General features: G+C 38.3%; 1 protein-coding gene across 1 annotated transcript in view; it reads left to right on the top strand.

Moving 5' to 3' along the window:
• The window catches only part of nckap5l (NCK-associated protein 5-like), a 287803-nt gene that overhangs the window by 237126 nt on the left and 34250 nt on the right, over positions 1–16427 (top strand). The window contains exons 14-15 of the mRNA XM_048599236.1: positions 9053–9182; positions 10284–10456. Of these exons, the coding sequence (XP_048455193.1) occupies positions 9053–9182; positions 10284–10456 (303 nt within the window). The remainder of the gene's footprint in view (positions 1–9052; positions 9183–10283; positions 10457–16427) is intronic.

The following is a 16427-nucleotide window of genomic DNA, read 5'->3' as shown; positions in this document are numbered from 1 at the left end:
TTGTATTAACTTTTCCCCTACTTACCCTAGCTGTAATTGTCCTCAAATGAATAGCTTTTGGAAATTGCGTTGTCCCATCCATTATTGTTAGGAGGTATTGATGACCTGCGTTCATTTTCAGTGATGGACCTCCACAATCCACTGACACTTTTAACTGAATGGTTCTTCAAAAACTGGTATGGCTATCAAAGGTACTAGTTTAATTACATGTTGAAGCCTTCCTACTACCTGACATAATTTAAAGGACTACACTGCATCTTTATTAAGTCTCAGCCATGTAAAATACTTCTTTATCAATGCCTTCATTTTCCATATTCTGCCATTGAAGTTTCAGGTGCTACACATGATATCTTCTAGTGATACCTAGACGATACCGTAATTTGATGTACATCTATTCATTCTTCATCCACAGCTCTGTGAGGATGCCTGTACTACTTCATCAGAACTGTTTTTAATTAACACTCTGGAACTCCTTTAGTCTCAGCTTCAGTGTAAGCTAGCTGTGCTAACTTACTTAACTGTGTATCCTGAGCGTCAATTAATGAAGATATGCCAAACACGTCATCTGACTTATCTTAATTCTCAAATAGAGCTTCAGCTATCCTGACATCTACATGCAGTATCATGGTGACCTCTGTTACTGGACTATTTCAGCCATTGCTCTGCTCACTACACATGATGGAAAAATACCCCTGTATGACTCAATGACTAGAATTAGAACTGCACAAAAATGATCAAATAATGGATCATGAGCTTAAAATAATGTCGTGGAATTAGAATACGTCAAATGCTAACATAGGCTCCAGGAGGGAGAATGTGAGTTACCCTTGATGTTCATTAAAGAAATGGAAAAGCTCAGCAGGTCTGGCAGAATCTCATCTGACAGTGAAGCATAAATTCTCTGTGCTTTACCTACCAATTTACTCTGCATGAGCAATGTCAAGTCCTCTTCTGCCCACTTCCGCCCACTTCCTCACCAGACCCGAAATGCTAACTCTGATTCTTTTCTTCACAGATGCTGCCAGAGCTGCTGAGCTTTTCCAGCAACTTTGTTTTTGTTCCTGATTTACAGCATCTGCAGTTCTTTCGGTTTTCATTCAGGAAATGTTAAGTTTGCGCAAGCTTTACCAAAATTTTAGGAAAAGGTTGTGAAGGTATTCTTCATGTCATTTGAGAAATTGACTAGACAAGTGAAGTGGGCAGAAGAGGACTTGACATTGCTCATGCAGGGTAAATTGGTAGGTAAAGCACAGAGAATTTATGCTTCACTGTCAGATGAGATTTCCTGTGATTATGATGTTGTAAAGAAAACTATATTGGCTGCATATGGCTTAGTGCCTGAGGCATACAGGCAAAATTTGCAGAATTTAAGAAAACAGCCTGGGTAAATCAATATTGAATTCAAAATGGCTAAGCAAAGGTGGATCTGAGCATTAGAAGCTGAAACCATGTGTGAAGCTCTTAGAGAGGTTATTCTCTTAGAAGAATTTAAGAGCTCATTATCTTCTGTAGTAATTGCACCTGCTGAGAACAAAAAAAATTGCAAATTCTAAACAAGCAGTAATAATGGCTAATGATTGAACTAATCCATAAAAATAAACTTCCTTTTTCCTGTCAGCCCAGAAATTTGAAAGGGATAGAAAATGGGACCGTGAAAAGGAAGTTTAGTAGCCAGGGTAAAGAACAGATAGGTGAGAATGCTCCAACGTCTCCTCCTCAGATCAGCAGGGAAAATACTGAGAATGGGGATGAAAATTGGAAGTTGAGGAAGTTTCCACAAGGTGGGATACATACATTTAATATTCTGGAAGTTGCAAGGGAACCCAGGGGACTTATTCACATTCATAAGCATGAGCCTGATAAGGAAACTCAGAAGGAAAATCGCATGCTTTGGATTGTAGCTTTAATTACAACGAAAAGACTGAAGGGAGACAGTGTTGTGACTGCAAAACAAGTACATGGGGCAGATGAGAGATATGAAGGATTTTTGCCTAAAGGGACATAACGCCTTTTTCTTCAAAGGGCCATGAACTATTTTAAACGATACAGGAGCTACTGAAACCCTCTTGCTGGAGAAGGATTTAGTTTTCGCTTCAGGATGTTCACTGAAAGCCAAAGTGTTGGTAAATGGGATAAATTGAGATTATATCCAAGTTCCATTGTACAAAGTCCAGTTGCAGTCTGGACTAGTGGTAGTTGGGGTCATTAAGAAATTACCTGTGGATAGAATTGATTTACTTCCAGGGAATGATTTAGCTGAAATTAAAGTCATAGCTTTTCCTATAGTCTTGCTAAGTTCAGTAGAGGATAAATAGACAGAATGGTTGTAGGACTGTCAGCCCACCATATCTATGTTGACCAACAATCACCAAACCACACTCAATCCATTTAACTACATTTGTTCCACAGCCTACTATGCCCCAGTATTTTAAGTACTCATCCAAATGCTTCCTAAATGTTGTGAGAGTACCTGCCTCCACAACCTTCTCAGGCAGCACATTCCATATATCCATATTTCTACCACCCTCTGGGTGGAAAAAAAAAATTTCTCTGATCTCCTCTTAAACCACTTCCTCTCTGGTCTTAAGACATGTCTGCCATGGGGAACAGGTTCTCACAATCTGCTCTAGCTATGCCCCTTTTAATGTTGTGTACCTCAATCAGATGCCCCCTCAGCCTCCTCTGCTCCAAGGAATACAAACCTAGCCCATTTAGTCTCTCCTTATAACTAAGACTTTTCATCCCAGGCAACATCCTGGTGAATCTCTTCTACACCCTCTGTTGTAATTACATCCCCCTGATAGTGTGACAAGCAGAACTGCACACAGCATTCCATCTTTGGCCCAGCAATGCTTTATAAAGTTGTAACAAGACTTCCTTGCTCCTATATTCTACGTCCCGGCTAATGAAGGTAAGCATCCTATATGCCTTCTTCATCACCTTGTCTACCTCTGCTGACACCTTCAGGCATCTATAGACTTGTCCACCAAAGTCCATTGTTCCTCAGTACTCCCTAGGAAGCTACCATTCATTGTTTATGTCCTTCCTTTATTAGATCTCCCAAAATGCATCACTTCACACTTATCGGCATTGAATTCCATCTGCCATTGCTCTGCCCATTGTCACCATCCTCCTCACTATCAAAGTACCACAAATTTTTGTGTTATCTACAAACCAATTGAATAAACCTTCTACATTCACATACAAGTTGTTAATGTACTTAACAGACATCAAAATTCCATCACCGATCACTGTGGTACACTGCTGGTCACAGACTTCCAATTAAAATAAACAATCCTTCACCATCACCTTCCTATTTGTAAGCCAATTTTGGACCAATTTATCAACTTGTCTTGGATTCCATGGGCTCTTACCTTTTGAACCAGCCTTCCATGTGCGACCTTGTCTCAGGCCTCAGTGAAGTCCATGTAAACCCTAACCATTGTGCTACCCTCATCAATCTATTTAGTCACCTTTTTAACAACTCACATAAATTATTTAGATAAATTATTTAGACAGAATCTCCCTTTAACAAATCTGTGCTGACTATCTCTAAACAATCCCTGCCTTTCTAAGTATTGATTAATCTTGTCCTTCAGAATTTTTGCCAATTATTCAGAATGTTTTCCCCAACACTGACACCAAATTGACTAGTCTATCATTACCTGCTCTATATCTGCAGCCCTCCTTGAACAAAGGAACCACATTAGCTATCCTCCAGTCATCTGGCACTTCGACAGTGCCCAACAAAGTATTAAATGTCTCCACCAGCACCCCAGCAATCTCCTCCCTTGCCTCCCACAGCAGCCTAGGATACATATCCTTAGCCCCTGGAGATTTGTGCACGTGAATGCCTGTTAACATGTCTAATATCTCCTCCTCATTAATTTTAACATGTTCTAGAAGCTCACGATCCCAATTGAAATCACTAGCTACAATGTCTTTCTCCTCTGTGAATACAGATGAGAAGTATTCATTTAAGAAAACCACACGTACTGGCTCTACGAACAGTTCGCCTCTTTGATCTCTAATAGGTCCCACCCTTTCCCTAGTAATTCCCTTCCTCTTAATATACTTACAAAAAGTCTTGGGGTTTTCCTTGCTCCCACCTGTCAAAGATATTTTGTGGCTTCCTAATTACCTTTTTAAGCAACCTCCTACACTCTGTACTTTTGAAGGGTCTCCCCTCTTTTTAATGCACTGTACCTGACACATACTTTCTTCTTTTTCTTAATCAAATTCACAGTAAATCTTGAAATCCAGTGTTCCGTGGACCTGCTGCCCTTGCCCTTCACTCTTAGAGGAACATATTAGCCCTGAATTCTCACTACACTACTTTTAAAAGGCACTTTCCAAATGAAGATGCACCTGCAAGTATACACTCCTACTCTATGTTTGGAAGATCCTGTCTAATGATATTGAAATCAGCCTTCCCCCAGTTTAGACACTCAACTTCTGCACTATGCGTATCCCATTCCGTTATGACTTTGAAACTTAGAGTTATGGTCACTAACCCCAAAATGCTCACCCACTGAGATATCTACCACTTGACTGGCGACATTCCCAAAAATTAGGTCGAACACTGCCCCATGTCTGGTAGGACTTTCTATGTATTGGCACAAAAAGCTCTCCTGGATGCACTTTAACAATTCCACCTTGCCTAATCCTTTCACGCTAAGGCAATCCCAGTCAATGTTAGCAAACAAGTGTAACCCTGATTCTGTCACACCTTTCTGTGATTTGCCTGCTTATCTGGTGCTCTATCACCTTCTGACTGTTGGGAGGCCTGCAGTATAATCCCAACAAGGTAAATGTCCCTTTATTTTTACTTCTAAACTACACAGACAGCCTCATTTGAAAAGTCTTCTCGGACATCCTCCCTCATTAATGCTGCGATGGCCTCCTTTCTCAATAATGCAATGGCTCCACCTCTCTCACATCTCCACTTCCATGCCTGAAACTTCTATACCCTGGAATGCTAAGCTGCCAGACCTTCCTTCAACTATGCTTCACCAATTGCATCGATATCATATTCCCACATGCTCATCAATGCCCTGAGTTCATTCCCCTTACCAATCAAGTTCCTTACATTAAAATCAATACAATTTCACATTCTATGTGCCTTATCCTGGCCATGCCTTTTCCAACTGCAGGACTGACCGAGCACTCCTCCTTCTATATCTGATTAGACCTTGCTCCCAATATTACATCTACCCTGTGCCCATCCTCCTGCAAGATTAGTTTAAAATTTTTCCACCAGCATGGGCAAACCTTCCAGCAGGAATATTGGATCCATTCTGGTTCATATATAATCTGTCCAGCTTGTACAGGTGCCACCTAAACTAGAAGCTATCCCAAAATCTAAAGTTCTCCCTCCTACATCATCTCTTTAGCCCATGCTAATCTTTTTTCATAGAACATAGAACAGTATAGCACAGTACAGGCCCTTCGATCCACGATGTTGTGCTGACCTATTATCCTACTCTAAGATCAATCTACCCTGCATACCCTATATTTTACTATCATCCATGTGCTCATCCAAGAGTCGCTTAAGTGTCCCTAATGTATCTGACTCCACTACCACTGCCAGCAGCACATTCCACACGCTCACCACCCTCTGTGTAAAGAACCTACCTCTGACATCTCCCCTATACCTTCTTCTAATCAGCCTAAAATTATGCCCCCTCGTAATAGTCATTTCCGCCTTGGGAAAAAGTCTCTGGGTATCCACTCTATCTATGCCTCATCATCTTTTACACCTCTATCAAGTCACCGCTCATCCTTCTTCACTCCAATGAGATAAGCCCTAAATCCCTCAACCTTTCCACATAAGACCTGCCCTCCAGTCTGGGCAGCATCCTGGTAAATCTCCTCTGCACACTCTCTAAAGCTTCCACATCCTTCCTATAATTAGGTGACCTGAACTGAACACAATATTCGAAGTGTGGTCTAACCAGGGTTTTATAGAGCTGCAGCATAACCTTGCGACTCTTAAACTCAATTCCCCTGCAATGAAAGCCAACACACTATATGCCTTCTTAACAACCCTATCAACTTGGGTAGCAACTCTGAGGGATCTATGGACGTGGACCCCAAGTTCCCTCTGTTCCTCCACACTGCCAAAAATCCTGCCATTAACCCTGTATTCTGCATTCACATTTGACCTTCCAAAATGAATCACTTCACACTTTTCTGGGTTGAATTCCATGTGCCACTTCTTTGCCCAGCTCTGCATCCTGTCAATGTCCCATTGCAACCTACAACAGCCCTCCAAACTATCCAGTAACAACAGGAAGGAAGTTATAAAGAAACTCTGTAGCTGGCAAACATGGAAAAGATCTGCAGGCAGAGGAGGCATTGCAATCAATGCACAGATGCTGATACAAAAAGAAAGCAGACAGAGACAGAAAGGGAGTGCAGAAAGCTCTTGTGAGGAGAAGAAGCAAATCACTATCAGGAAGAGGTCAGTCTTCCTGTTTGGCAGACAAGGAAACAGAAACTGTTACAGACATTGTGTGTGAACTTTAAGGGTCTAAAACCTGAAAAGCTGAGTGAATGGCTTAGTGATACCAAAGAGCTGGATATTTTCCCAGAAATGGCCAAACTGAAAACTGGTCTATTATTGCTTGGTTGAATGTAAAGGAACTCTGGAAAGTTGCACCATTAGTTCTATCATGACCTGGGTTCATAGAAATGTGCCTGACTGATGATAATCATACTTGTGAACACAAAAGTGAAAATTGTTGTCAGGTTGGACACCTCACTTGGGTGAAGAAAAATGGCATATTGTGGAACTGTGTAGCTATTTCTGCCATATTTGTGCAAGGGGTAATGTGAATGCTGATGGTTACAGAAAATGTATTTTTGCTGGTTCAAATGTTGAGGTGAAATTTACCTTTTCAGTTGGAGCATCATTTTGCCTGTTAATTCATGTGTATGTTGTGTTGGTTCTTATTAATATTTAAAGTAAAAGTTACATATTTGGAATTTTGTGGGTGATAGTTTATTTAGAGATTGTTCAGTAAATTTCATTACTTTGGTTACCAAAATTGGTTCTAAACAAAAGTCTTTTTTTATTAGAAAGTTAGCTTTCTATGGCTTTTGATTTATCTATGATTTAGTTCAAAACTGTGGAGTGCAGTAGTTTATAATAACATGTCTTATTATGATAACATAATAATAGATTAATTTTAATATTTTGCCTGGAAAAATATAGCGTCATAATGGTGGTAGGATTGCATATTGTATTGTCTCTGATCTTTGCTTCCAAATTAAATTTTGGTAGTCACATGAATGAAGGATGTTTTGAACCAGAAATATTTATTCTGTTTTATAATTGGTTTCTGTGGCCATAAATGTGGGAATTAGGCAATTTGACTTTTGGCACTCAGTGTCTACATCATATTCTCTCAGCCTAGATATAATGTTTTAACTTGACTTAAGAATTCTCACTCCATGTGATTTCTCTTGCCCCTATATTTCCCAAATTAGCTATCCTTCTGGGCTGTTAAGTCAGATTCCTCTTTTCATGCCACTACATAGATGATATGCACTCTGGAATTGAATCCACTAGGAACTGCAGAAACTCATTTTAAAAGAGCTTAGTTACAGGCAGCAAAGAGTGGAGACTCCCATCCCAATAGCTTTTAGTAAAGCAATCCTAAAAAAGTGATAAAAGGACACAAAGTGAAGATCTTGTATTTGGCATGATTTTATAAAAATTGTGAACCTTCATGGTAATGTTTTATTAAAAGAATGGTGTGTCTGTGTGTCTAGAGAAATTGGGCCCTTATCTTAGTAAAGTTTATCTAATGAATTCCACATTGGAGCATTACTCAAATAATTACTTTGATAGTAGATTATGATTATAATTAACATACATTATGTGACTAATCACTTAAATCATACCTTTTGTTTTCTGTAACCATTTGAAAAAAGTTTGTTCTGACACATTGTAATGAGGTAGCCTCAGTGATGCTGATCTCAAATAAAGACATAATTGGGATCATTAATTTATCACCTATTTTAATACATTAATATTACAGTTTCTGAGACTATGGACCCGTGTAAAGGGCTAATTACTGAAAGGCCATCAGTGAATACTGCAGTGAAAAAGATGTTTATAAGTCTACTTATTTAAAAACAAAAGTTATTTTCAAGCCACATTTGTTTAGTTAATCTTGCAGTGTTTAAATTACCTGTGGCTTCAAATTGATTATTCCGTCCTGTGCGTTATCTAAGAACAACTATGTTGGAGTCATGAACTCTCAATCCTTCTTTCCCAGCTAGAGATATGCATACCAAACTAAGTACAGTAGTTAGAAAACAAAAAAAGGAACCATTTACTATCTATCAGATAAATGATTAAACTGATTTGTCTTGCAAATAATTAGTTAAATTATAGTGCAACTGTCTTTTTGCTAAGTACATGTACCTACCAATGTAAATTGCATTATCATTCATTGTTAACTGTCAGGATTTTTGTGATGGCTTCTTGTCCATCCCTATTGCTCTTGAAAAGATGGTGATGAGGAAGGTGCTGATCATCTTATCATAGTGTCATAATTAATATGCATGACTAGTTGGGTTGTAAGCTTCTATTAAGAAGAGTTTTATTGCTGCTGTAATCCAAACTTAAAATTGTAGATAAATCCTACAGTGGTGTTTCTAATTTATGCAAAACTCTGCTAAAATAGCATAACAGTCTCTTGAAATATTGCCCTCTATTAGAATAAACAAAGGTTTTGGCTTAGAACATTTTAATTCTATTTCTGAACATATTTAACAAAAATTACTTGAAATTAAAATTCTAAGAATCCATTTGCTAGATAATGCCAGTGTTGGCAAAACAAACGTGAAATACATGTTTTCAGCAAAATATATCAATCCCATATATGCCTGTCAACAAATTTCTGAAGAGCTAGTGTACTAGTTCTGAAACTTATATTTTTCTCCCTCTAAAGCAAAATAGAAACCTTTTGGCGAAACATAATGAAAGCATCCGAATGAAATGAATTGACATGTTCTAGCAGCTGTACGATTTTTTTTGCAGGGGCAAGCAATGCATCTATGCTCACACTCTGCCAGTAACAGTGACAATGAAACAGAAGCAGAATTTGGGATTAATGAGACCGGAACTGAGCGTAAGGAATTATTCAACAAAATGAAAAACAGCAAGCATGGTAAACTAATTGTAAAATCTTATATCTTAACCTTAAGCAGTTACTAGTTCCTCCAGCAAGAAATATTCTTTGGGCACTGTAAATTCTCTTAATACCCCACTACAGTCTATAGCCCTATTTCAGTACAAGTTTACTTTGGCTCATTTTCAAAAAGTAATAATAGGAGCGTTCATGAAAATCACATCAATGTCTTAAGTGCAACATACGTATTTGTAGAAATGAAAAGAGTATTAATGTCCTGTGAATACACCAGGGAAATTAGTTTGACCTTTTTATCATTATTTAGATTAACCACTTTTAATCTATTTGTTTCTTTTTTGTTACACCCACTTTATTCAAACAAGCTACAGTAGCATAAATTGCAGAAATTAATATACATTTTCCACCTCTGTATTCCCCCTCCCCCCACACTTTTCTTACATGTTGTCTTTGCATATAGGTTCCATTTTGTTGTTTACATTACCACATTTTTAGATTTCAGTGGCAAAGATTAGATTGTACTTTTCATTTACTTAAAGAACAAAGCATTTAAATTCCAGTGGATGGTTTTTCAATTAAGTTGAGGTAAAGTGAAACTTTTGCCTATCCTATGGAAACAATGAAGGTGGCAGATGAAAGAAGCATCCACCTACACTACCAGCCAAACTTTGCAAAATCCAAAAGGAGTCCTGACATCACTGGAACCATATTCGTTTATTTAGCCATTCCTTTTTTCTCAATTATAAATGTATAATGTAGACCAATGATGAGCCAAATTTATATTGGACATTAACTAAACTCAATACTTCCTTGCTAAACAGGCCACATTGTCCAATTTAATGGGATTACATAAAATATTAAATTTTGCAGGCATAAAGTAATAAATATTTAAATGTTTTCACTGCTGCTGTGTTAGTGGCTCTGCTATTATGAGCAAAATAAAATTTTGAAGCCAAATGGAATCCTGATCAATGCCTTTCTCAGTGGCGGTCAATCAGACAACCCTCTTAATTTCCCCATAACTTAATCAATGACCTTTAGTGCTATCTTGTTCTCTGATATGGTGTGATTTTAAGTTCCATATTTGTGTTACAGACTTAATCTCTATTTGCTTTCTTTCAGAAAATCAACAACACCATATTGACAACTACCCATGCTTTGGAACTGCGTCAACAGTTATTAGCTTCTGCCAGCAAAACCTATACATGCATTATGGAAAGGAAATGCAACAATTTGTTGTTAAGCAGTTACATAGTGACCTAAGTAACAACGGCAAGGTTGGTGATATTCCGAATGTAAGTATATAATTTAATGTATTTGTTTTCATTAGAATAAGTTGTTCATAATGAACAATGTAATATTTCTGTATTTTTAATAATTGATCTTAATGATGTTGCTTGGATGTCTGAAACATTGAGGCAACTATTGTCACTCCCAAAACAGTTCACAGTCTAGAGTTGTGAAAATAAATCTCAAATAGTATAGATACTGGGAATCTGCAATATAAATAGAAAACACCAGAAAGACTCAGGAGAACAGGCAGTACCTGAGGAGAGAAACAGCATTAATATTGATGACATTTCATCAAAATGCTGAAAATAGTAGGTCGTGTATGTGTTCTGGTAATATCAGACACAAGCAAATGAAAATGATCTTGATTTCTGGCTGCGTTTGCATCTATCCTGACTGTAATTTTGTTTTTAATTATCTATTTTTTGTAATAGTAGCAATTCACTATCCAATAAAACATTATATTATTTTATTTGTAGTGGTAATTTCCCTGTTATATCATTTCTATAGGGAGTTTAAGCACTTTATCAATTGGTCCTTTCATTTGTTATGTTGAAACAACTGATCATCCAGATATGATTTATTTGATTTATTTTGAATACTGATTTATTTATTGTCACATGTATTTTGTTACAAAATACAGTCAAAAGTGTTGGATAATGTCTGCTCCATTTCCACTCTATTATAATTGGTTCCAACTATTCAGGTACTATTCCCCTCGCCTCGAAAGTTACCATCTCTCCCACCTCAGCAAAAACAAAAAAGCACCACTCTGACCTTGCAAGCAACTGTCCAGTTGGCACCTCCTTCTTCATCTCCAAACTCCTCGAAATTGTTATGCCTCCCAAATTCACACCCATCTCTCATGTAATTCTCTGTTTGAATCTTTCTGATCCGTTCCATCCCAAGGTATTAAAATATCCCAAGCAATATTCAAAGTGACAACCTGTGATTTCTGATTGTGACATGATTCCCCATTCTTCTCAACTTATCTGCAATCTTTGATACATCAGTCATCTCTCCTTTTTAAAACTTGTTCTCCATTGTCTGGCTTTACTGGAACTAGATTCATTTAGATGTACTCTTTCTTGTCCTAATATCACTGTAGCGTCTCAAGCAATCACTTCTGATCCTTCCCCTGCACCATTACCTCCAAAGATTTACTTTTCACACCTTCCTCATGTTTGTGGTGTACCAGACAACCAAACTTTACATTTAAATTATGTTATAAATCTCTACTTCTCTGCTGTTCTTTTTTGAACTCACTTTGTGTTGTCAGGCTGATTGCTGAATATTAAGTCTTAAATGAGTTGTAATTTCCTCCAGTTACATTGATCAAGGGGAAGAATTTCATTCCTTCCCTCAAGATTATACCATTTAAGAACCAGAATAGTTTTCAGAAATCGCAAGTTGAAAAGCTGATTTTAAGCTTCCAAATATCCAATAATTTTACTTTGTAAGCTGAACACATAAACAATACCACATTTTTAAACCTATAATCAAGTGGAAAGGTTGGATGAGAGGATTTTAGACTACTAGAAAGTGCACAGGATTAGTCAAAGAGAGTTTGCAGTTCCTAATTGGAACCCAAGTATTTTAATGAGGCTGTGTGCCTCAGGTTTTACTTGAAGTTTTGACACAAATGCCGTGGGCTGTTTTGAGTGTCTGGGAAATCTGGCAACTGAACGGGGACATAAAGCACAAGGTCTAACAATTTAGAGCTTTTTCAGCTTTGCTCATTTGCAGAAGGAACAGATTCTTTTCGAAAGCTGCCCTAATTTAGCCAGCTTCTGTTTTTTGCAATTGTACCCAAAAACCACAATCTCAACCAGATATTTCTCATCTCACCCCAGCCTCCAATCACAAACCTCCCTGACCAAGACTTTGCAATTGATCTCCCTCTCTGCATCGTTCCCAGTCTCCCTACTGATCCCTACCCTCAACTGTTCTGATTTCAGCATCACATAGCAGATTTGGAAATTCTCCAACTCGCTGTTTGCGCCTATGGAGAAACTCACATGACTGGCAGATTCTTCGCTCTGTCCAGGAGAGTGGGTACAAATAGAATTGTTCCCACTGCCCCAGATTAAGAGCAATGATAGTTCCAGTGGCTGCCAAGGGCCACAGGCAGACTCTTCAGATGGCCCAAGGTCCACCTTGGTTTTCTGCTACTTTATCTTGGTTGTTTAATTATTAGGCCTTCTAGTCCTCAAGACCTCACCTCCTTATTGCTCTCACTCAATCTATGCACCGCAGTGCTGCAAAGTCAATGAATTGCCACCATCTTCCCTCTGATACTTTCATGTCAGCACCCAACATAGCCCCATGCATTGCCCTTTGACCTTTCATTTTTCATGTCAATGTGCATTACCCACCATAGGAAGACTTCAGAAGCCATGTTTTGATGAAATAAAATAAAGGTCTAAATATCTGGTACAGCTTTTACTATTTAGGTAAAGTCACCGTGATCTTACTATAGGGCTGCTCTCTCATTAGAGAGAGATGACTATTGAGGGGAAGAGATTGAAGGAGAATCCGTTATGATAACCTCAGTCAGTATGGGTATTTAACCCATGCTGTTGGCATCACACTGCATCACAAATCTACAGTTCATCCAACTGAGCTAACTGAGCCCCAGCCTTTACTATAGTATGTAAGACATACTCGCATTCATGAATGTAAATTCACTCAAGTACCCAGTCCATTATAAATCTTAACAGACTGGTACTTACAAACCCATAACAAAGACAACTAACTTCTTAATAAGCTATTGGAACTGTCAATCCAGTTGAGAACTTGATGTAATGAGGTCAGCCAGCTGGACCTCAAAGAATTTGAATTCCCTGATTTGTTGGTTGTTAATCTGCTTCAATCAGGGAGCCCTGGCTAACAGATGAAAAAGAGAGTGTCAGAGATTCTGATACTATGGTACCTGACTCTGTATGAGGCAGTACTGAAGTCAAGAACTGTTTATGTGTAAATAAAGGATGACCTGGTGACGGGATACCGGCCTCTGTGAAGTATTTCAGTTAAGACCTTCTGCTGAGATAATAGTAGCTTCTGAAAAACAGCCCAAGCATTAATAATGACATTATGGTAATCCCTGGGCAATATTTCCACGTACATCATCAAACAGTGGTTATTTCTCCTCGAACAATTTTTTTTCAACTCTCACTGGCACAGGCAAATTTTGCTTAACTTTTAAAGAGCTCAGCTTTAAGTAACTTTGTATCTTGTATCTTTTCTTTAATATTTTGCTAATGCAGTTTTTTTTATTTTTCAAAGGCTGTAGATTTAAATAAGTTCACATTGTGACGGTTCTACTGACACTATCCAACATTCAGAAACTTTTACAACTATTCCAAAAGTTCATAATGCCCATTTTGTGGTTTAAAGTACTCGTTGCAGTGAAAATGGAGTCTGTTTGAACTTAGCACTGATTTCAAAGGTGCTTGCTGAGACTTCCTTCATCTGAGTCATGCCCTGACAATCGCCCCCTACTGGGAAATATAGGAACTATTGAAAATAGGAGTAAAATCGCTGAGACCTGGGATAGAATTTTTCAAATCCCTGAATGATATGGGTATTGGTGAAAAAGTTGGGATAAGACATTGTCTTACCTGCCCATGTGGCAGCAGCATACATGGAAGACACATTGCACATGCAGCAACCAACCAACCATGTCTCAAAGTCTAAGGGGTGTAGTTCTCAGTCAGGTATGGAAGACCCAGTTCATTCATGTGGTCCCAGCATAGTAAGTCAAGGGTGGCTCTGATATAAGTTCAGGGGCTTTTGCAGGGGTCAGGGTCATATGTCCATACCTCTACAGACTGGGGAGTGGGCTACAGTCAGACCTGTGGGTCCAGTCAATCGGGGGTGACCTAGACAGACAGGCTGAGTCTGACTCAGGCCGGGGAGGAAACTAGGTGAGTGAGGACCAGTGAGGGAAGATTGTGCATGTAATAGTGAGCCTGGTAGATCATGAGCCTTGGTGGGCGGGGTGCAGTAGCAGAGATAGAGTGTGAGGTATCTGGAAGGAGATTGTAGCAGTTCCTTCACAGAGCAATGAAGGTCATTACCATTATGGTATTTCTGTATGTTCTCCTCAGGGTGTGTGATTGTGTGGGAGGGAATGGGTAGTAGAATGTGTCTGCATGTGTATGGGTTTGGGAGTTGGTGAGAAAGAGTCTGTGCTTGTGTGGAAGAGAAGGAGTGAGTGTGCATGTATATGCTAGGGAGGCAGGGCAGGGTGAATGTGCATGTGTGTGTGGGAGAGAGGGAGTGAGAGAGATTGTAAGCCTGTGTGTGGGAGAGGAGATTGTGTGAGAGAGATAATGTGTGTGTGTGCGTGTGTGTGTGTGTGCGTGTGTATGTATGTGTGTGTGTGCGTGTGTGTGTACGAAGGGAGAAAAAGTGGGGGAGGGGATGAGAGCATCTGTCTGCATGTGTGAGGGAGCAACAATGTGTGTGTGTGTGTGTGTGTGTGTGTGTGTGTGGGATTGTAGGAGGAGGTAAGTGAGAAAGTGCTTGAGCCAGAGACATACACGAACACCTGCAGTTTCTCTTCTCCTGTTCCTCAAAACTGTATCCGTAAAGCAGATTAGGAAAAGAGTAAGGCCTAGGCTGGAAAGTAGCCCATATGTGACCCTCTACTTTTGTATGAACTCCATCAAGGCCAACTCAGAAATTTTTCCAACAGAGGTGAATGCAAGATCAATGATTAAATGACATATTTTGTAAATTTTTAATGGTGAATTATATTGAGTGAAGAATGAAAGTAATCTACTTGACTAAGTTCAGCGAACAAACGGGTAAGTTAATTTTTTTTGCCGAAGCTATTGTTTATATTTTCCTGATAATGTAGATATTACGATACTAATGATGTGTAATAATGAATAGGAAGCAATAACATTACGTAAATGTATTATGTTATGATAAAATAGACTTTATAAAGCTATGATCGAGTATGTAGGCTCCAATTCTGAGAATAATAACTGTGTTGATAATGTTTAAAATACTGGAGTAGATTTATGGTTTGCCTTGCAATGCTCTAATATTATGAAAGGTGTTAAGCAGTGGAGAAGAAAACATTGTCTTTATTCATGGTAATTGATATAAGACCATATCCAATCCTTTACTTCTTTTAAATTCAAGATTTAGTTGATAGATGTGGCAAAATTTATTAAAAATCCATGGGAGAAATTAATACAAATATTCACAAGATGAAGCAAGCTGAATAACCACTGTCGAGGAACATGTCCTTTATAACTTCTAACCTTCCTGTCAGACTTATTTCTCCGAAATATTATTAACATTAAATGGAAGCATTTTCTTTCCCCTTTTACCATGATTAATGCTGGGTTGGGAACCATGAAAATGCATTCAAAAGCTTGTATTGCTTCTAAGAATTAAACATTTCACGGGTTACTTTTGCCACCTGATTGCATCACGCAGTTCCCAGAAAAAAATTCCTGCTTGATTTAAAATTGGCAATTTTGTGAACAATTAATATTGTCCTATAAAAATTTCACAATGAATTTTTCAGCAGAATGCCAACTTTGATGGAATGGAAATGTATTGATTCTTACATTGAGAAATAATTGACAATTTTGCTTTAACCTGGCATTTCAAGTGGATGAGCACATTTTCTTTCACGAGCCATTAGTTACTCATCTATTCACAGTGCACAATTTTAGAAAAAAATTCATCCAAACATTCTTTCTAATGGAGTTGTTTGGGTAGTAATGAAGTAACCACCAAAAGTGAATTAATTATGTGAACTTCATCTGTAATACACTAGTTCTGTAATACACAAGAGATTTGCCTATCAGTATTTAACTTTTCAGAATGACAAATGGGAGGCACTGACCATGAAAGTATATTGGCTCTGATGCCTTTGTATTTGGTCCAATCCTACAAACGTCCTCAGTAATAATTTGTTCACTACAGAAAGATCTATGTGGTATTTAAATTGAA

This window comes from Rhincodon typus, chromosome 7, assembly GCF_021869965.1.
Source record: "Rhincodon typus isolate 14 chromosome 7, sRhiTyp1.1, whole genome shotgun sequence".
Lineage (NCBI taxonomy): Eukaryota > Metazoa > Chordata > Chondrichthyes > Orectolobiformes > Rhincodontidae > Rhincodon > Rhincodon typus.
Note: the sequence above shows the minus strand (reverse complement) of the source record. Positions and strands in the feature narration are given on the sequence as shown.